The 21,729-nt window shown below is 39.7% G+C and overlaps 4 protein-coding genes across 6 annotated transcripts; 2 read left to right on the forward strand and 2 right to left on the reverse strand.

Moving 5' to 3' along the window:
• Nucleotides 1-87: 87 nt before the first annotated feature.
• Nucleotides 88-932, reverse strand: LOC103983185 (early nodulin-like protein 14). The gene is made up of 2 exons (XM_009400377.3): nucleotides 651-932; nucleotides 88-551 (listed from the first exon to the last, which is right to left on the reverse strand). Exons 1-2 carry the CDS (start codon nucleotides 832-834, stop codon nucleotides 193-195), a joined length of 543 nt encoding a protein of 180 aa, XP_009398652.2. The 5' UTR covers nucleotides 835-932; the 3' UTR covers nucleotides 88-192.
• A 4,066-nt stretch (nucleotides 933-4,998) lies between these two features.
• On the reverse strand, nucleotides 4,999-10,110 carry LOC135585920 (nucleoid-associated protein At4g30620, chloroplastic-like). Of its 2 annotated transcripts, none has more exons than XM_065105708.1 (7): nucleotides 9,889-10,108; nucleotides 8,398-8,540; nucleotides 7,992-8,092; nucleotides 7,867-7,906; nucleotides 6,913-6,984; nucleotides 5,537-5,593; nucleotides 4,999-5,449 (listed from the first exon to the last, which is right to left on the reverse strand). In XM_065105708.1, the coding sequence occupies exons 1-7, from the start codon at nucleotides 9,977-9,979 to the stop codon at nucleotides 5,375-5,377; spliced, it is 579 nt and encodes a 192-aa protein (XP_064961780.1). In that variant the 5' UTR covers nucleotides 9,980-10,108; the 3' UTR covers nucleotides 4,999-5,374. The 2 variants fall into 2 exon arrangements, with proteins under 2 accessions (XP_064961780.1, XP_064961779.1); XM_065105707.1 differs by having other exon boundaries at nucleotides 5,232-5,449; nucleotides 9,883-10,110.
• Nucleotides 10,111-10,327: 217 nt separating this feature from the next.
• Nucleotides 10,328-13,064, forward strand: LOC135584683 (F-box protein SKIP1-like). 2 transcript variants are annotated; one of them, XM_065105709.1, is made up of 2 exons: nucleotides 10,328-10,746; nucleotides 12,300-13,064. In XM_065105709.1, the coding sequence occupies exons 1-2, from the start codon at nucleotides 10,376-10,378 to the stop codon at nucleotides 12,871-12,873; spliced, it is 945 nt and encodes a 314-aa protein (XP_064961781.1). In that variant the 5' UTR covers nucleotides 10,328-10,375; the 3' UTR covers nucleotides 12,874-13,064. The 2 variants fall into 2 exon arrangements, with proteins under 2 accessions (XP_064961781.1, XP_064961782.1); XM_065105710.1 differs by having other exon boundaries at nucleotides 12,483-13,064.
• A 4,435-nt stretch (nucleotides 13,065-17,499) lies between these two features.
• On the forward strand, nucleotides 17,500-17,994 carry LOC135608793 (stress response protein nst1-like). Its single transcript, XM_065101835.1, has one exon. The coding sequence runs from the start codon at nucleotides 17,500-17,502 to the stop codon at nucleotides 17,992-17,994; it is 495 nt and encodes a 164-aa protein (XP_064957907.1).
• Nucleotides 17,995-21,729: the final 3,735 nt, after the last annotated feature.

A 21,729-nucleotide genomic window follows, 5' to 3' on the forward strand; every position in this document is an offset into this window, starting at 1 on the left:
TGAGCCGAGGCGAGGAAGGTGGTGATGGCTTACGGTTCAAGAAAGATTGCAGACGACGTGTAATATAATCTCAATTCATGACGTATAGCTCACAAATAATAAACTATATATGTCGAATAAAAGAATGTAAGAACCATACATCAAGACTCATGATGCGCATCACCAAGGACTAACTAACGCAGTCACTCTCTGTCACAGTACAATCCCCAGAACCAGCAGAGCGCCTGCAACGCTACTCTTCAGGACCTTCTCCATCCTCGAAGCGCCGCTGGTTGGTGCGATCGCTGGGCCTTCGGAGTACTCTGCGGGGGAGGGAGCCGGAGCGAGGCCGCGAAGCGAGTGCCGCTCCGACATCACGACCACGATTAGCTTCTCCCCCTCCTCGCACGCCCCTTCCGCCCCACTGATGAAGTAGTACGCCCCCGACCGATGCAGCTCCACCACGGTCGCCCCGTTCTTGTGCTCCGCTATCGGGCTCGTCTTTTTGCAGCTCAGGTACGCCTCCCTGGTCACCTGCAGCACAGAGTCCTTTCCGGCGTCGTACCTCCAAACTGCGCAGGAAGGGAACATCGGCCGGAGGTCCCCTGAGCGTTAGTTCTTCGCTTCTCTTCACCAGAGTTCATAAGGACGCAAGGATGAGAGAAGATTACCGAGGGAGTCGCCTACTTGGAACCGGTTCTTCTCGGCCCATTGGTTGAGGGAATCGGTGGTGGTGGGTGGGACTCTCCACGCGTTGACATTGCCTCCGACCAAGAAGTCTCTTGCTTCGGAGCTGGTAATGCTCACGAAAAGAAGGGCGATGCAGACGAGCGATGAAGATCTCGAAGACGCCATCGAGAGCAGTAGAGAGAAGAGGTTCTCGGGAGCAAAGAAAAAGATTGGTTGACGTGCTGACTGAGGACACTCGAGCTCTACTTAAAGCGAGGGAGAGGAAGAGGACGAGGCAGTAGCCGTTGGAGAAGGCTCAGAGACAGGCGTGCATTTTTGTTGCAGCAGGCGAGCAACGGTCGAGTAGCTTTCTTGGGGATTTGGGAATCCGATGTTGGGGTTCAACGTTCGGTATCGGGTCCAGAAGGTGAATCCGGATCCGACTCTATTCGGGTTGAATCGTTGAAATCCGAATCCGGAAAGCTGCGAGTGGACTCATCCAAATGTGGCTCGGTTGGGATCGACAAGGAAGCGACTCAGCGGGAGGGAGGGTTTCCGAGTGCGGCTGCTTTCTTGGTCTACGACGGCGAGAGCGGAGCAGCAGGAGGGAGCGAGAGCGCAATGGGGGGCGGCGCCGCTGAAACCACTGGCGGTAGTGGCGGAGGAGGAGGGGGTTTTAAGGCTCGGTTGGAGCACTACTTATATAGCGGCGACAAGAAGCACGTCTTCGCTGGCATCGCCGTCATCTCGGCTGTCTTCGCCGTCCCTTGGTTCCTCATGAATCGAGGTACATCACTTCAGTTCCAATACCTCCCTCCCTTTCTCTCTCTCTCTCTCTCTCTCTCTCTCTCGACCATGAACGAAGGAAATCCTAGCTACTATCACCTGCCTAAGAACAGGAAAATTTTCTCTCTAAACAATCCTAGCGGCAATCTCCGATCGAAGATGTCATGGATTTAGGTTTTGTTATATTTAGATTACGATTGCTATACTGTCTCGCCTTTCAAGATACGTATATCGATCTGTTCGTGCCCTTCACATTTAGATTCAATGCGAACTTCAATTACTGCATCATATGCCCAGTCATGCATTGATCGATTACATTATCATCTCTTTGGCGAGTGTGATTCGAGATCAAACGGATTGCTTGCTGTTGAATTGATGGTGAAGCAACTGTTGCTTTATCACCAGCATTAGCAGAGATCTTTTAGATTTCTTTGTTCGTAATTTGGTAATCTACAGGGCCGTGAGGTAAACAATGGGGGTTAAGATCTTCCACCTTGAAGCTCTTGTGTCAGAGGTGTTGACGGATTCTCTAAACCTAATAGTAGTTATAGAATAGTAGATGTTGTCAGTGTCACCCTTGTGCCATGGTTTTTGCTTTTTATTTTTTTAGAATGGGAATATTATTGTTGGTATACATACATGATTGGGATTGTTTGAGTATGTTTATAGTAAGATGACAAGAATTTTGTTGATTGTGGATCTAATACATACATGATTGGGATTGTTTGAATGAAGTTTATAGTAAGATCGGATAAGTTTATACATGATTGGGATTGTTGATTGTGTTGGATCTAATAAACTTTGCAATTCTTGTTTGTCTAAATTAGCTGATAACTACTATTGGATCGCTTTTTGGTAGTGAGATCAGACGAGAATTTTGTTGATAATGTTGGAGCTAATAATCTTTGGAATTCTTGTTTATCCAAATTAGCTGCTCACTCCTATCGGATCACTTCTATAGGTGTTTCACTATTCAAGTATGGATTTAAGATCCTTAATGGGTTTGATATTGTAGAACAAAAGTATTGGTGGATGATAAGGTATTGGAAGAGAATCCACCAAGTCTGATATGAGATTGCCCACCTTTATAAAGTACATTCAATACATTACAGGATGAACTATGAAGATCTTTCATGATTTTGCTTCTTAGTTGTCACCCATCATATTGTGACTGTTGACCCAGTGTGTGCACCCCCTTGCAGCAGCATCTGAAAGGGTTACCTGTTGAAATTGGATGAAGGCAGTTCATGAATTTACTATCATGCTAGCAGAAAAAGCTCATATTTTAGATTTTTAATTTGGACTATGTCTGTGTATGTTGATAGTAGCCTATGAAAGGATGTAAGAAGAGTTATCTCACTTCAGTTGTCAATATTAATCGTGGGGCTTTGATTTTTCATGTCTCGAAGGTAGATGTTATACTCATTTCTATAGAAGAAAGAATCAAAAGAAACAAGTTGGATGCAACAGGAAGAGATTGAGAAGAAAAGAAATTAATTTACAACTTTTTAAGGGGCTTACCATATAAAAGAAGGGATCCATTAGAATGGTCCAATATAAGTGTTCTAGTCGAAGTCATAGAGAGAGTATCAACATATGACATGATACTTATTATGTAGTGTGCTAATAGCAAAGGCCATAGAGTATAGTTAGTCTTTCAACATAATTATTTGGTTGGCTTCTAGAAGATATCATGTATGAACAAGGATTGAATTTTTTAAATCAAAATTACTGGCTATATACAAGATGTATTTTGTCATGTCCTAATTCGATAGAAAAACCTGACCCACTAACTTGGAAGGTCTAGAACCAAATGGTCCAAAATGCATAAACCTAAGTCAATTAAGGTAACCTCATTTAGTCCTATATAGAATCGCTTCCATCCCCTACCTATAATGGAAAACCAAATCAGGTTGTTACAATTTTCCTCTCTCGAAAGCTTAACTCCCCGTCAAAAGTCGAAAGTTCCAACTCCTAGCCTAAAATTATGTATGGTAAGGTCATGTAAGGTTCGGTACAATAATAGCTCCACACCGTGTCATATCTTCAGCTCCATCAATGGGAAATCACATAGCCATACTTACCCCAAAGTTAATAACCATCACATCTAGTCTTATATACAATCATATCCATCCTCACACATCTAGCATGCGATTGAATCAGGATGTCATATATTTTCATGTTATTTTGTTGTTTGCTCATATTACTTTGATCAGTGAGAATTTAATCAGTATTTAATTTAAATTTGAGTTGCAAAATAAATGTTAGAGCCTAAAGTGTTTTAAGCTAAGTGGGAGTAGGATTGAGTTTAGGAAACATGATTTAGTTTGCTAGGAGAAGAACTGCAGATACAAACAGATGGATGGATGAGAAATTTTTAGAATTTTTGCAGCTGGCTATTGCCCTTTTTTTTTTTTTTTCCCTCTGTAGTTGCTTGATATTAATGTCTTTGAGAGAGGAAATCTGTTCTGTAACTAGATTTATAGGTTTTAAGAAAGTCCAGTCCCGAGCATGTTTAGGTGTTCCGTAGATAACGAGTTTCTACACGGTGTCTGATGCCCTTTTCAATTTTGAGATGCAGTTTGTACTCTGTAGCAAACTTCCCACTCAAGTGAGTAGATTTGATGGCGTGTTCATGTCTTACAACTGTGGACAGTAAACAACACGCCTGCGAAGTATCTATTCTCTGAGTCAAATGGTTCATTTTGCGTTTTCCTTGTTTTATTGCTGCTGTTATATCTTTCTTTGTTAGGATGCCTCGTGATCTAACAAACACCCATCCATCTTCCTGTTCCTGTGTGGTCTGTACCGCAGGGACAAGGCATCAGTCCCATCAAGATTATATGGAGAAGGCTAATGAAGCACGGAGTGAGCGGCTTTCTTCCGGTCAGCCAACTATCAAGTAACCTGTTCACACGGGTGACATATCATCGTTACTGCCTCTTTTTTACTTCGTCATCAGACTGCATCCATGCGTAATCAAATCTTAGGTAGGGTAGGGGTTGTGGATCAAACTCTGCATTGGCGGTATGAATCCGTACCTGATTCAGGATGGATGGATGCTGACAAAAATAAACATAAAACTTTCGGTACACAAATTAATTTTCCAAGTACTCGAAATTGGTACAATGTGCTGTTTTTTTATCAGGAAAGTGGCATTTTTAATCAATATATTTGCCCCTCTGGGTGTTAAAAAAAGTAACCTGAGATTTATGAATTATATATTTAGTTAAATTAGGAGTGTTTGAATCTTTATTTGTAATTTTTATAAAAGTCTAAAATTTTTATAATAATCATTTTATCTCGTTAAATAAATACTTATCCATATCATCTTAAATATTTTTTTTTTATTTTCTCTTATTAAAATATTTAATTATTCATAATAAAATCATATCTATTTTTATCTTTCCTAATAACTTTACGTAGCTACCTCAACATTCTTATCTCAACAATCAACAACTTAAGCTTTTTATATATATTATTTTTATTCGGATCCATAAGACATTAATAATTAAGAACTAATTATTTAGTTCAGAAGAAAATAAAAGGAGCAATGAGTCAATATTTCCTGAAAAACAGAAGCAATTCTTTATTCATCATGACAAGGAGGCAGCAAATGAACTGTTAACTTTGTCCACTCAGTCAAGCTAAATATTTGAAGGTACCGATCTGATTCCAAAGTATATGCTCCTGTTGCATTGTCGAGTAATTTAAATGTGAACAAAAAAAACAACGCTCAACTCTGTTACGTTTCATGCTTAGCTGTGTAAAAGGTCGAAAGTGCGATGCATCTGACATAGAAAACAAACCATCCTTTTCTCAACTTTATTTCATCGATTCCGTATTGAGCACGAACATATCTATATAGCGTTGCTGAATGATCTTCCAAAAGGTCCACAGATCACATATAGCTTAAATAGTGGGCCAACTCGAAGCCTTTTCATTGCTTCAGTCCGCTAAGATCTGGTGGCATCCCCAAACTCTGTGCAAGGTTGTTCATTCTCTCTTTCATAGCCTGAAGAATTATATAACTTTATATATAGCTGATACAAAAAATAAAAATTCAATGATGGATCCCAATATGGTAAGAAATAGATATAACCTGAACGCTTTTCTCGTGTGCATCCTTGTATGCTTCGTTTATCAATAGAGAGAGCTTCTGCAAATAGACAACACAGGATAGCGGTCTTGGTTCAATAAACTAGTGATGCACTCAACAAAATTATACTGATGAAAATTCTGCTTTGGATGGAGATGATAAAGTTTATTAGGAAATATGGACAGATGCATGCTAGCTGAGCGACTTGCATTATTTGATGCATTTGCACAGAGCAATTACCAATTTGTTACATCCAAATCCATACAAGATTCTTAATAGTAAAACAAAAGCAAGTGATTAATGCTGATGTCAATCTATCATTGAAAGTGATTAAAGAAGTAGCCTGGCTGCCAAAGTGTCTAAATGATAAAAGTAAAGCATCTTCATAAGGTTGTTGAACATGCACATTGCACAAAGTCTTTGCAACTTGATATAAACGTGGATCAGACAGCAATAGGGTCAAGACGTAAGAACAGGACTTGCGTAAATTGCAACAAATATAAGAATTAAGAAATCATATGCAATTGACACATATATGCCAATAAGTAAAAAGCTATTTCTCATAGTTGTGTTGTGTATATATCTGAACCTCTACACTACACCACCCCAAAATTCAATCTAGGAACCTTCCTCATTTTCTGACAAAAGCACATGCCGGAGAACAAACTGAACATGTTGATCACCACATACTGTGCAGGTGAGTTCTCCCAACTAAGCACAGACATGTGTTAAGACCTACGGTTACCAGTGGGTTGGATCAGGTTGAGATGTGGTTACATTGGGCTGACTTAAAACACTAATCGACCCACAGGTGGATCAAGTTACTTTAGGCAAAACCAACCATAATATTAACAAGTTAGGTCACGTTGGTGGGTCAAAGTACGTTTTACTTTTAAAGAAAAGAACATGGTTGGGTTAATTAGGATTGGATATAACCATAGTATCAAAGGGAACATGTACTTGTAGGTAAACGGGTGGACCCAACAGATCATCTTAAACGGGTAAGGTCCAGGTCACATTATAAAGTTCTCATGGTCTTTTGTCAAGATTCTCACACCCATGATCGTGTACAACTGTGCAATGGACATACACCAGATAAGAAGCATGGCATAACCCTGAGCCTGGTACACCATGAGGTACAAGCCATGCATACCCCTACATTAGGATCATGATATGCTTTGCGATCAAGTAACAACAAGTAACAGATTGTACTGCTGGAAATCCAGACCGAAAATTCAGATTCAAATTTCTTCGAGTAACAAAATCTTACTAGCATCGAGGTTAACTATTCTATAGACCAGAGACACCAACACAATAACATTCAACTAGTGGTAGCAGTTGAATATAGAACATGTTATTGGTGAAACAGTACAACTTACTTCAGGTCCCAACTCCATTGCAGCCTCAGTGATTTCGGTACGTATAGGTTGCTGGTTTCCAGAAAGTGTTACCTGGCAGAAGTATCAAATGAAACTAATTTGAACATTCTGCTGAAAACAATATGTAACTGCATCCATTGTTTTCAGCTGCATGGAATATAATAGTGAAGTACATCAAAACAAAAAACTAAAGCTGAAAATACAGAGCAATTTGCAACTGTATTACATTTCAAAGCTTTCACATTAATGTGATTTAGTGCTCTGTCACACGTACCTAAAACTCAATTGGTGATGTCATATTAATCTATGATTTTGATCCAAGAAGATATGCATTGGCATAGAAAAAATGGACTAAATAGCTCCCCAGAACCAGTCTTTTCCATGTGCATATCTTTTATTTAATTGTTCAGTATTTTCTTTAGATTTCTTTTCTTTTCTTTTTCTTTTTTTTTACTGTGTGTACTTGTTTACATCTTCCTAGTGAAATAAGATTCCAGACTTTTGCTTTTGCCTGAAAATTTTGAAGGGACTGAGTGATTAAATGCAACCCCCAACAATAGGTCACTTCTGTTTCCATCTCTATACTCCCCTTTATCTTGCCATTATTACCCTACAAGAAAAATAACAATACCATCCCAGTTCTTTTCAACAAATCACCACATAAGGCTCCCTTTTGCATAAAAGATAAAGAAAATCTATATAAAGATAAACATTACTTCATCTAAGTGATGTGTGTGTGTGTGTGTGTGTATATATATATATATAATCGCCACATAAGGCTCCCTGTTGCATAATAAATAAATAAAATCTATATAAAGATAAACATTACTTCATCTAAGTGAAGTGTGTGTGTATATATATATATCCAACCCATAAACAGGAAAATCAACATAATGCCATCAAATACACTAGTTAACTTGTAAGATTCAAGGAGATGGCGACCAACATATGTACCTTGATTAATTCACCTTCACAATAACCATCAAACTCCGCTCTGCAAAAGGAAAAAGATTAAGGCCGACTGTGAAAATATATAAAAACACTAAAAAAACTCTTTAAAAATAGCAGCCAGCTCATACGCTTCAAGTTCCTTTTTAACACGAACAGCTTCAACTTGAACCACCATTTGGGCTTTTTTCACAGTCTCGTATAGATTTTGCATATTCCCCAGAATTCCTGCCTATAATGAAAATTCAACATGAGAAGGGCAGTGAACCTTTGCATTTTATACATTGGAACTAGGATATCCAATAAAGAAAAAGGAAAATGACAGTCTCTTGGAGAATCTTCCAAATCATCGTTCTTTTGATGTAGATGTACAACCAACAAATTTTTTTACAGTCTCTTGTGATCATTTTTTATACCATTGTACAACCAACAAATTTCTCAGTGATATACAATTTTAGTTGTATTTTCCCTAACCAACCCCAATACTCTAACTACATATAGGATAAACATGAGCAGGCAGAGAAATAGCACACCTACCTTTGATGATGCATCGTTAGTGTTCTCACCCTTGTCTTTCTTTCCTCCAAATAAACCATATACACGGAGAGACTTCATTTTATGTTCTCTGGTGCTAGAGGGCCAATATAAACATGGCACACAATTTGTGTTAAATTTATGACCTGAAGAAGAAAATTCACATGAAGTACATAACAGAGTTAAAAAGTGGAGGACAAGAACAAAGAGCATGTTGTTCGTGTGAATTGCTAAGAAACAACAATATGAAAAGTTGTCAGCAACTCCAGTAAACATGATGTGCTTTGAAGATGACACTGCAAATTGAGACATACTTCTAAGGGATCGAATGTATCCAAGGTTATATTTGTCAGTTTTACTTGAATAAACTTGTCTCACAAATTTGCTATTATCATATAAGTTATAACCCTATTAGTCCCACGCATGAAGTGAGAGGAAGGTTGTGTCAGGACATAAGGCTAGATGGGCCTACTAGCATATTAAGCTAGACTTCCGCATTTTAGGTCATGCTGTTCTAGACTCATCAAATTAATGGATCATTCCAATTGAATTGGATCGTCACAATATGTGAACTCCCTTGCACTGAAAGGAACAGGTCAACCAAAAGCATTTGTGGCTACTAGTATTTATGCATGTTTCTTCAGAAGTAGCAGATATATCCACAAGTATGTGAAACTTATTGCATAATTGGTTTGACCTACCATAGGCGGTTTATCAAGCATAAAACAAATATACTACTAAATAAAGCTACAGCTTCCTAAATCTAGGAAAAGCTGCCAACTAGACTACACTTTACAAAAGTACTTTGATGAATGTCTAATCCAGCCTTTCATGCAGGCACAACAGTAACCCCTCAGTGTGCATTGAAAATACTAGAATAGGCATCCAAGTATCTAATGCTTTTTCTCCCAACCAGAACTGTCAAAATTTATTATTATTATTATCATTATTATTATTATTATATACCCATAAATATATATATATATATATATATATATATATATACACATATATATATATATATACATACATACATATATATGTATGTATGTATGTATACACACACACACACACACACACATATATATATATAAAAGATGAAATGTGGAACCTGTTGATAAATTTAAATTTTAATCCTACATCAAGAACTCACAGAATTATATCAAAGAATATATGCCAAGGAACTTTACACCAAACACCCAAGTTTATTCCTGATTCAAGGCAAGGTAATTGCAGAGAGTGTATAGGGTCCAAATTATATGTCAAGGAGAAGCTAATCCATACTTCAATATGTCCTGATCACAAGACAGTCCAAGAGTCTAATTAGGGGAATAAATTCTAGATACCCGAAGGATATCTTTGGTTCAAAGGCAAAGCTATCCGCGCAACGGCCACAGAATTGGAAGAAAAACCAAATGCAAGATCAAATTTACAAGATGAATATGAACAATTAAGAGGACGAGAGAGCGTCTTGGATCATAAACCCACACTCACGTAAGAGGGAGGAGGGAAAGGCGGAGGGTCTCCACGAAGCTGGTCTCAGTACGTCCGAGAAATGGCCACTGACAGCGCTCGTAGACGGCATCGGAGAGAGACAACCCTGACTCCCGCGCTTCTCCCTGGAGAGGAGGCGAGAAGAAAGCACCAACCGAAGAACGATGCGGGCTTGGAGGATAGAGTGGCGACTATACCGTGGATTGGAGGAAGGAATTATTATCATCGACATGGAGTTAGGGATTCGACCCCATAAAAGGGCCGATGCTACGGATCCGCACTCGCATGGATCCGAATCCATTAGATTTGAGAATACGGATCGGGTCGGGCCTTTTAGGGAGATTTTGATGGTTTCTGGGCCGGGCCTAACTACACTGGATTTGATGACAATGTCGCCGGTACACTTATCGCGTCGATCACCCGACCCGTTCCTCTTAACCTCATATACTTCGGTGTTCTCCAAATCCGATCCAGTGATGCAAGCCCCATGGCGGAGGTCATCGAGGAAGGGGCGAGGGAGGCGGAGGCGAACCGCGATTGGTCGGAGCTGACCCCGGTGTGCCTGGCTAACGTGCTCCGCAGGCTGACCCTGGAGGACCGGTGGAAGGGGGCGATGCTTGTGTGCCGCTCGTGGCTCGCCGCGGCGCGGGACCCGGCCCTCTTCGCTGCCGTGGACCTCGAGCCCGCGTTCGAATCCGCCGGATCCAGCCGCGCCGATGCCGCCGAGTGGTGGACCCCGGCGTTCCAGCGGCGCGTCGACGCCATGCTCCGATCCGCCGCGGTGTGGGCGGAGGGGTCGCTCCGAGAAATCCGAGTTCGTCACTGTTCTGATGAGGCCCTCTGCTTCGCTGCCGAGAGGTAATATGCTTCGATCCCATGTATTTTTTCTCGTTACGGTTCTATTATGTTCTAAGATTAGAATTTTGTGCTAATTGATGCAAATATAATTCTTTGATCCATTTTGCATAATATTGGTGTTTTTGTTTATATATAATTAGTGATTTGGTGACGGTAGGATAAGAGTTCTTTTGTTTAGGATGAGAAATAAGTTACCATCTACAAGTATGTTTACTTGAATTTGTTCATCATCCTTCATGCTTCTCCTACTTGGATCCATCAACTCCACTTTTCCCTCTTTAATCCTCTACCTCAATCCTTGGTCTTCTTCATTCATCTATAAACTTCTACGACTTCTTTGTTTCAATCTATATCCTTCATATCATGGTCCCCATTTCCCATATTATCATGTCAACAATTATGGATCATCCAACCAACTTTTATGTCTTAACCACTCGGACCATTCGTGGGTTTCATTCAAGTAACTTATTTCCATTTCAGAAATCCATTAGGTCCCAGTTGGGCACTGTATATCGAGTCCTCTGAGCTTCATATTGATTCCACAATGATTATTTTCTCCTCGCTGCAATACAAACATGGAATCTTGTGTGGGAGCAAACACCTGTTATCAAAGTACTTGATGTTTGTCTAAAGCGGAGATTTGATCAGCACAGGGCTTGTTTAGACTAAACCAATGGTAAATATGTTACCTTAAGAGAGGAGTGGTGCATAAGTTGTGATCATTATGGAACAGCAAAAATAAGTAGCACAATGCAGATAGATATGAGAAAGAGTGTCAGAACAATGAGAAAATAGGTTGAGAAAGAAAATAGAAGAAGGGTAGTTTGTGTTGACCTGCCTTTTAGGCTTTGTGGATTCAGTTTGTTAGCCCGCCTGAGTTGCAGGCTTGCAGCCCTATGCATGAATGATCTTTGCAAGTTTAACCTGTCACTATGTCAAAACTGTGGATGAAAAACATGAAGTGTCTCTCTCTTATGATGCATGCATGGGCCAATTGTGTTCAGAAGGAACAATGACTTGCTGAACTGTCTTGTAATTCACTGATAAATATGGGCATAATTGTATCTATTATATTGCTTTGAATAAGTGCATTTTTTGTTTAAATTTGTGGGGTAATTACAGATTATCCACTTCTTAGGCCAGTTCACACTAACCTTTGTTTTTCACTCATATCATTACATCATCTAAAAAGGATCAATATATGCATGTCTGCAACAATGACAATTTTCTGAGAACTCATAGAAGAGGATAATGGCATGAGTGAAAATAAAATGAAGGTACATTCAGGTGTCCAAAGTGATATTTTCAAAACACAAGTAGCTAAAATGTAAAAATGGATTAAACAAAGGTAAATAACCTGCAATTATTCTAGTTTTACTGATCTCGGATGTCTTCCTTGCTTTCTTATGTGCATATATACTAAAGTATCACCCCAGTTTTTATAACATACTGCCGAAAGGTCTTTTTGGCCATTAAGTGAAACCAGAATGTTTTTGTTTTCTCTTTTGAACCAAAAGTTGCTATTAATTTTTTGTAATCAACTATATTTTTAGGTCATTGAATTTGCAAACCCTGTCAATAAGGAGTAGCCAGAGTGTCACTGATAGATCAATGTTCAAGATTGCAACTTGCTGCCCCTTGCTTGGTGAATTAGACATAAGCAATTGTTATGAAATTTCTTACAAGTCGCTTGAGATGATTGGGCAGAACTGCGCTAATCTGAAAATTCTCAGAAGGAACCTGTTGAACTGGCTTGACCCTTCACAGCATTCTGGTATAGTTCCAGATGAGTATTTAAGAGCCTGTCCTCAAGATGGAGACAGGGAGGCTATGACAATTGGCAGGTTCATGCCAAAGCTGAAGCATGTTGAACTCCGCTTTTCCAAACTATCTGTTAGTGGTCTCATTTCAGTGTCAGAGGGTTGTGGAGATCTGGAATTCTTGGATCTCTTTGGGTGTGCTAATTTAACGAGCAGAGGGATAGAGCAAGCTTCCACCAATCTGAAGAATCTTAAGACACTCATAAGACCCAACTTCTACATCCCAAGATCCATGTTCCATACAGAGAGATATGGGCATTGGAGGTTGTATGATGAAAGGTTTCAGACCAATGTTTTCCAAATATGATCACGGGCTCTGTTCTCATTGCTCTCTCCTATATGTATTATAGTGGTGTTTCTCCTATTAAGGGTTATGGAATCATTATAAGGGATATTATGTACTCTGTTGTTCTTTGTTGTGCAAAAGCTTGTTATCAGAGTCACTTGTGTCAGTTATACCACTGGAAACATTTGATTAATGCCAAGTTCCCGTTGTCATTGCTTGTCTTCGATGATAGAACATCTTTCTCCCCTCATGAAAGGTATGAGGTTCATTCCCTTTTTGCAATTTGTGCATTGTCCGATCATTCTTCCTCATGAAAGACCTATGGGCCTTAAGTAGGTTTAATAGATCTTACAACCTTCTTATAGGACATCCTGTGCTTATGTGATTCTTGAAGCCTATGTTGTGGGTGATGCCTTCCATTTGAAGGGCTGCAGCCTATTGCTCTGGTGGACTAGTTGATCCCAGGAGCCAACAGGGAGGTATGACCTTTCAATAACTTTGAGAGATGCAACCAAAACTAGGTTTTCCTCAATGCATCAGTTTCTGAAAGCTATTGCATGCTTGTGAATTAGCATATTACTCATGAATGACATAGATCATCTTACAAAAAAATGCTGTAGCAATTGATTCAATATGATGAATGTCCTCTTTGAATCTGTCATTTTAGGTTGATAAATCAATACGATGCTCTTTGAATATACTCCAGCGGAAAAAAAAATAGAGTTGACTCTATTTGGGATATTGGATCCATACAATTTCGCTCCACAGATGTCTGATTCAGACCAACAAATTGATACAGGATTTATCGATACATGTAGTGATTGATTCGGGACTTCTACATAGAGTATAATTTGAATTCGTTGTTGATCCAACGGCTTGATTCCGGACTTCTACATATAGTATAATTTGAATTCGTTGTTGATCCAACGGCTGCTGTAGATTATGTGCTCATGCGCCTCTGCATGAATCTTGAGGTATAATGGAGGTATAATTGCACGGACTAAGGGATTAATTACATATTATCCTTTATAGTTAGATCACTTTAGCATCTAGATTTATAGACTTAAAAAATTTATATCAAAATTGGTATAGTTATAAAAATGAAACATTTAATCTTATTTATTCTACCGTCGTCAATTTTATCGATGAAAGATATTGTATGTGATATCACGTGCATAAATAACACGAAAACGATAAGTAATAAGGTAATTTTAATGGTGGTTGTAGACGTGGTGCGGTGGGTGACTGTTGTGGTGGTGGTTGACCTTACCGATGTTAATCCAAATATCAACGACGAGGATGAAGAGGAGGCAGAGCGGGTGAGACATCAACTCCACCCGCGATCGGAGGGGATCCAATCGAACAACAAGGATTGATCGTCGCACATAATGAAGGCCAAAAGAGTACCGATCGTATCCGTCATTGCCATCTTTCTAATACTCTCCCCAATCATCACAGTATCGGAGGTGAGTGAGCGGGAAGGAGGATGAGACTTTATTGTCTCTCCCATCGTCAGATTATACTTTTCAAGCCTCCATTTTGTACGGTGATCAGTCCTCATCGTCTGATTGGATCACCTCCAATCACGAGCGAAGTTGCTCTGGAAGTAGGTTATCGACCATGCCACTCTGGCTAGTGTTGAATCTCGTATTTTGATGATGAAACTACTTGATATATGTTTATGATTTAATCTGCGTTTTGAGTGACGCAGGATGTTTCGATCAGGATGAGACAATTAAAGCAGGAAAATCATGTTGTGCCGGAGGAACATGTCAGAAGATTGGACGTCGGGTCGGTGGATCGGTCGACGTATCGACAGAAGGCTTCGAGCCGTGGACTCGGGCATCGGGCCAAGAAGAGCGGGTATTGTGCCAAGGATATCGGAGTTGCGGAGTCAACTGGCCGATTGGGCAATAGGCTGCAGGAGAGGATGATGCGCCGAAGAATCGGACGAAGCGTCGAGGGACCAATGACATGCCGGACAACTTGGTTAATTGCTTAGGATTAATTGTCTCAATCGAAGTTTTGTTTTAAGTGTGCAGGATTAACTACAATGAAAGTTAGACAAGCAGCAGGAGTTGCGCCGGAGTCAAGTTCATGATCACGTTGGGAGTTCGAGAGTTCGACGGAAGTTCGGACGGTCGTCGGAGGTTCTGCGAGAACAGATCGAGAAGTCCAGAAGCTTGCCAAGCGAAGCTCGTCGGAACTCGCCAAGTGGATCGTCGCAAAGTCCAGGAGTTTGCCGGAAGTCCGCAGGAGCATCACCGAGGGTTCATCGGATGATCGACGGAAGTTCGCCGGAAACTCGTCGGAAGAAGCGATTGACGCACCGAAGCAAAGCTGCAGAAATTGTCTTAGATCTAATCGTAGTTAGCACGTTGATTAAGTTGGAAAATGGGAGGTGATCCCATTAGCTTAATCTTGGGGCAATTGGGCCCCTGAAAGACTGAAATTGGGCCGAATGGAGCTAACCATTCGGACCTTGATTGCACCAGGAGGTGCAACTGCCTAGGCCAGGAGGTGGCACCGCCTGGGCTAAGCCTCCCAGCGAGACTGGGCGGTGCAACCGCCCCAGCCAGGAGGTGGCACCGCCTGAGCTCAGTCTTCGAGCTAGACTGGGCGGTGCAACCTCCCTGACAGAGAAGTGGCACCGCTTGAGCTCGGTCTTCGAGCTCTGGCAGAGAGGTGCAACCGCCTCAGTCAAGAGGTGGCACCGCCTGGGGCTCAGTCTCCGAGCCAGACTCAGGAGGTGCAACCGCCCCTGACACAGAGGTGCAACCGCCTGGGCTCAGTCTTCGAGCTCTGCCAAGCAGTGCAACCTCTCCAGTCAGGAGGTGCAACCGCCTGATCCCGGAATTCCGGGATTTGATCATTTTGAGCTCCAAATTTGAATTGGGTTGGGGCCTATAAATACCCCACCCATTCAGCACTGAAAAGATATAGACCTACACCGAATTCTTGATCTTTTCTGTGATTCTAAGAGCTTAAATTTGTGTAAAGTCCTAAAGTTCTCCTCTTTCTGTTCTTCAAGTTTTGAGTTGTAAAGAGAGGAGAGAAAGGTCCTGTGAGGGTTGTCTCCTGAGCCCATCAAAAGGAGTGAATCTATAAAAGGGCAGTTGGCCTTCGCCTATTGAAGGAAGGCCTCTAGTTGACGTCGGTGACCTCTTCGGTGGAGGAAGCCAAAAGTGGAGTAGGTCAAGACTGACCGAACCACTCTAAATCTCTGGTTTGCGTTTGTTTTGAGCACTTTATCATTACTGCAAACCTCCTACATAGCTACTGCTCTCTGCGCCTTTACGAACAAGTTTCTAAGTGCTGATTTTTCCGAATCTGCATTCAGACGTAAATCGGTGTTTTCATACATTACAGTTTACGTTTACGTTTTGATTCTGCAAAACTGTCTTCTGCGCTTTTACGAACGAAGTTTCTAAGTTCAGATCCCTTTAAAACTGCGTTTAGACGTAAACTACGCAAACTGTGTTTAGACGTAAAACTGTGTTTTAGACGTAAACTACTTTTAAACGTAAAACTACGTTTAGACGTAAAACTGTGTTTAGACGCAAACTGCGTTTAGACGTAAAACTACGTTTAGACGTAAAACTGCGTTTAGACGTAAAACTGCGTTTAGACGCAAACTGCACTTAGATGCAAACTGCGCTTAGACGCAATCTGATCTTAGACGCAAACTGCGCTTAGACGCAAACTGCGCTTAGACGCAATCTGCATTTAGACGCAAACTGCATTTAGACGCAAACTGCGTAAACTGCGCTTAGACGCAAACTGTGTTTAGACGTAAACTGTGTTTAGACGTAAACTGCACTTAATCATAAGTATTCTTAGAATCGGCTTTTGCATCAAAATAGTTTTTATCGAACGAACGCAGCTTTCGTTTTTAATCGCTGAAAGATTTTCGCTGCACTAATTCACCCCCCCCCCCTCTTAGTGCTCTCGATCCTAACAGCTAGGGCGTACGCATCGTTCACATGCTAACTAAAGCTCGAGAGCTTGAAGCAGACGTGCCTCTTCGTCGAGCTCACTCGTAATCTCTACCTCCTTATCACCCACCACCCCCTTCCTCGAATTTGTTGTGCCATTGGACGAAGCTACCATCCGATGATTTGAGCACAGCATCGTGGTGGTGGCCTCACCTATCTCCTCTTCCTCCTCTACGTAGATGTAGAGTGATAAAACGATACCGATGCAAATGCCTTAGCTCTCTACCTCATCTTCCTTCTCTTCGTCATTGTTCGGATCAACATTGACAAAGTCGACTACTAAGTTGTTGTCATGAACCATCATCATAATAGTCACCCATAGCGTCATCATTCATCACCATTATTAAAATTATATTTTTATCTATTATTTTTATCGTTTATGCATGTGTCGTCAATATCTTCCATTAGGATAACTATAATTAAATATTTTATTTTTATAATTATAAAAAATTTAATGTAATTTTTTTTAAGTTTAGAAATTGACATGCTAAACATGTCTAACATAAGTGTTAATATGTAATTAACCCTGTTAGAGGATAGAGACCCCGTAGTCGACATGGCGTCCAAAACCCTAAAGACCGGAGTTAGGAGGAGCGTTAAGCGGCCGCTCTCCGCTTCTGCTTCCTCATTGTCTCTCTTTATGTAGTTTGCGATGAGGGCGGTGATGGGATCCGTGGTCCGCTCGAAGCACATCTCTCTCGCGAAGGCCTCCGCCGTTCTCTCCCGCTTCGCCGCGAACGAGAATGCCGCCCGCCCGGATGTCGCCGCCTACGTCCGTTGCGCCTCCGCTGCCTTTGACGAGCTCGTCGGCTTCTGTCACGAGATCCGAGCCGCCAGCAAGCGCTCCGAGCTTGAGAAGTCGTTAATGGAGGAGGAGGGGGACGAGGATCGGAACAAGAAAAAGAGGAGGAGGAGGGGCAGAGATGAGCAAGTCGATGGAGAGGTCGTGGAAGACGCCGATTTGGTGGATCGAGATGGTAATCGTTGTGGAGACGTAGGTGACTCTGGTAGCGACGTGGAGAGGAAGAAAAAGAAGGCTAGAAACGAAGCCAATGAGGAAGAAAGAAGCAAGCTTTCAAAAGAAGAATTAGGGCAACTAAAGGATAAAAAAGAACAGTATAATAAGAGAAAGAAGAACAAATGTTAGAACAGAAGATTGGCAAAGATGCAAGCTTTTAGAACTGGAGTCAGTTCATCATCCATTCCAACAAATTTGAGGCTTCATGGGAGTTGCCTCCTAATCTTTCAAAAGAAGGATTTGGACTCCTCACTTGGAGCTCTGGCTCAGTACATCTACAACTGCAATCTTGGAGTAGAAGCAGATCTATAAAAGGTTCCCTTTTTTTGAGATAAGTTCGTTGTTTAGAGAAAGTACTGACATAAAAAATTTTGACTTACAATGTGAATCTTAGGATGTGATTATGATCACAACATTGTTTTCTTACTGCAACCCATATTATATTCCATCTTGAATTATACATTGACTTAAGATGCTCGTTGCTTGATGCATGTATCATATGCTTGCTGGCTCTGTTTGTGTGTGTGTCTATGTAGTTTCTGATTATATTTTCATTAGCTAAAACCATGTACTTGAAGAACAGAACTTACAAGTTGAACAATACAATGCCATTGTTTGATTGTTTACTTGCATCTTCAGAACTACAGTACAAATTTGAGTGTTACACTAGCTTTTCTTTATCCAAATATCCCTTGGACTATTTGGGATTATTTGTGTTACACTAGATATCTCCTAAAGTAGTATAAAGGGATTAGTTGGGCATTTGCTCACCAATAATAACTTTCAATTGCCATTGTCTAAATAGCTTTAAAGCTAACAGCCTAATAATTGAATGATAGTCTATGCTGTAGGCTAGGATTCACCTATGTAATTTTGATTATTGTTTCCTTGCGCCTAAGTTGAGTTTTCTGGTACTAATAAGGTTTTGTCATGACTGATTCTAATTAGTGACATATCTTCTAGTCTTTTCCTTTTCTGAATAATTGATGATATAATGAATTTGAAGGGGCTAATTAAACCAGATTTAGGAAAGAAATCTTTTCAATATAATCGGCATATAATAACCAGACCTTGTTCTTCCACAGGAACTTGATATCGAGCTTTCACTTTTTAGTGTTTTCAATATCACTGGACTATATGATTCTGCTTGAGATGCAATGCTTGTAACTTAGATTGACACTGAACCTAGATTCTGTGTCAATTGTTTTCGGTGATACTAATCCAGAATCTCTTCTACACGGAATCATTACAATGCTGGCACGGCCTAAATATTTAGTAGTGTTAAATCCTTAGTATGTCTGAGCTTATTTGTATCAGCGAGTGACATGTACCAATCTGTTCCAAGGATCTCCTTGTTGGATGGCTGTGAACCGTTGTTGTAGCAGCCAAGATGTTATAGACAAAACATTTAGTAGTTTAGTTAAGTTGGCTTTCTATATACCATGGTGTTGTAGACAAAATACTATCTCTTGGACTGGTTAGCCTGTAACTTAATTTTTGATAGACCAATCAAACCAATAGTAAGAATCTCCATGTCACTACCATTCCTAGAACTGTCTTTAGCGAACATAATAAGTGTCTAATAGTAGGAGGGAACGTTGGCAGAACTTTTCTATTTTGTTTTGATGGCCATCAAGGTAATATGATACTAAAAAGAAACCCTAATGTTTGTTTCTAGTCAAAAAGTGTCTACTACTTGCCTCTTTTGCAGCAGTTGGAAACTGGAATTTGTCCGACACAAGTGCTGGAATAAGCACAACTCTAGTGTTTATTATCAAAGCAAGATACAGAAATTAACGATCGGAGAATCCAATCAGAAGGGAGGAAGAAACCCTCAAAGCAAGATGTGGAAATCAAATGTCCTTCTGATGGGGAAGGAGATACTCTGTGTGTCACATGGCAGACGAGGGATGGAGATATGAAGTGAGGAATGCTTGGAGAGGAAGCACAACTGGATGTCGCATTCTTGAGAGAGAATTGGATGGATAGAAGGGAAGAAGACCTCTCGAACAAGACGGAGAAATCAAATGTCGTTGAGATGGGGGAAGGAGATCTCCATGGTACAATATGGGAGATAATATTGAAGATCCGATCCGACGAGACTCGGAGAGGAGAGAATTTGATTAGAAATACCAAGGGAGTTCAGACTTGTAGTCAATCTAATGACATGTCATCTATCTCGTCAACCCAACACATCAACCAAATAGTCGCCCAATAGTGATGTTGACATTGGAAATCCTCGATGTCAGCATCAACCATTATAATTGTGACGTTGTTTACAGGTGGCATCCAACCACTTCAGTTGCAATCTCACCCAAACATATCCCTAGTGTTACCGTTGAGTCTATATTGATTTTGTAGAAAGCCCCTCAGGAGGTGCAATCTTAGGAGAAGGAGCCAACTGCATTCAAGCCCTCCTTATAGTCCACTTTGTCACAAGGCATCAGAGAAGAGCCAATTAACGGGAGTTCCTACCCATTCATTTTATAACATCCTACTCCTAATTTCACCCATACACATGATTAAAATAGGATATCTTATTTTTATTTTTATTACTGTCATCAATAGGAGTGCAGTCGAAATTAGACAATCTTAAAATTAAAACATGCTGATAGAGTTTTTCTTGTACATAGTATTTTTGACACATGTACATAATTATAACATCTAATCAAAGAAAAACATAAATATAATATGCTTAAAATTTATACATACAAAATGCACATAGGTCAACGTCCATATTTGCATTAGCATGAGCTTGCACGTGCTCACTTCCCTGCCCAATCACTTGGGAGGGATATTATGCAAAATAGGTTTTATAGTGAGTAATAACTCGGTAAGTAATTTTATTTATGTGATCGTGTATCATATCATGTATATCATATTTTAAAATCATCGACATAAGATAATTAACAGTAAACACCTTAGCAAGCATAATCCTACAATATAATATATACAAAATAAAGAAGTAAAATTTTACGTCGAAATGATTCAAAATGCTTATATGCCATTGTAGGAAACGTAGCAAATTCATCGACTTCTATACTCCAAATCATAATATATACATGCACTTTCACACCACACGTTATCATAATTTATACGATCACTCTTGCATAATACATCATAATATATATGTGCATTCTTACGTTGCATATCATAATATATACGTGCACTTTTATATTGCACATTATAATATATACATGTACTCTCACATCGCATATCATAATATATATGTATACTCCTACACCGCACGTTATATATATATATGTGCATTGCATGTTATAATATATTCGTATACTATCACATTACACATTATCATATATACATGCATGCAAGATATTTTTATCATAATTTATATTTTTTTTTTTCTGTTTATAATATATATTTATTTATATTTAGCTTATGATAATTATATTATTCAAAAGATGCTTTCCAAAATACATAATGAATACGATTATTTATATGATCATTATTTTACAATGAATTAAACTTATACTCGATTGAACTCAAAAATAAAAATGTCAATGAAAGATCATCACTTAATGATCAAGTGTATTAAGGAGTAACACACTTATCAAATTGAGAGGGTTATGAGATGCCTTAATTAAGAACCCTATCTCTTGAATTATAGATTTATAATAATTCATAAATTTTTTTGATAAAATCTCTTAATAAATAAAATATACTTAACCTAGAAATTCATCTAGATTCCACTAATAATTTTTTAATAATTTATTTTATAATCAAATGAACTAGTTATTATCACTTAAGTCATCGAACAATTCTATAAAGAAATTTTATTTTACTATTTTAGCTTATCAAATGATCTTGAATTATTATGAATTTTGTATGAAATTAGGAGACATA

The sequence above is a fragment of the Musa acuminata genome, chromosome BXJ2-4 (genome assembly GCF_036884655.1).
Source record: "Musa acuminata AAA Group cultivar baxijiao chromosome BXJ2-4, Cavendish_Baxijiao_AAA, whole genome shotgun sequence".
NCBI classification, from domain to species: Eukaryota; Viridiplantae; Streptophyta; class Magnoliopsida; order Zingiberales; family Musaceae; genus Musa; species Musa acuminata.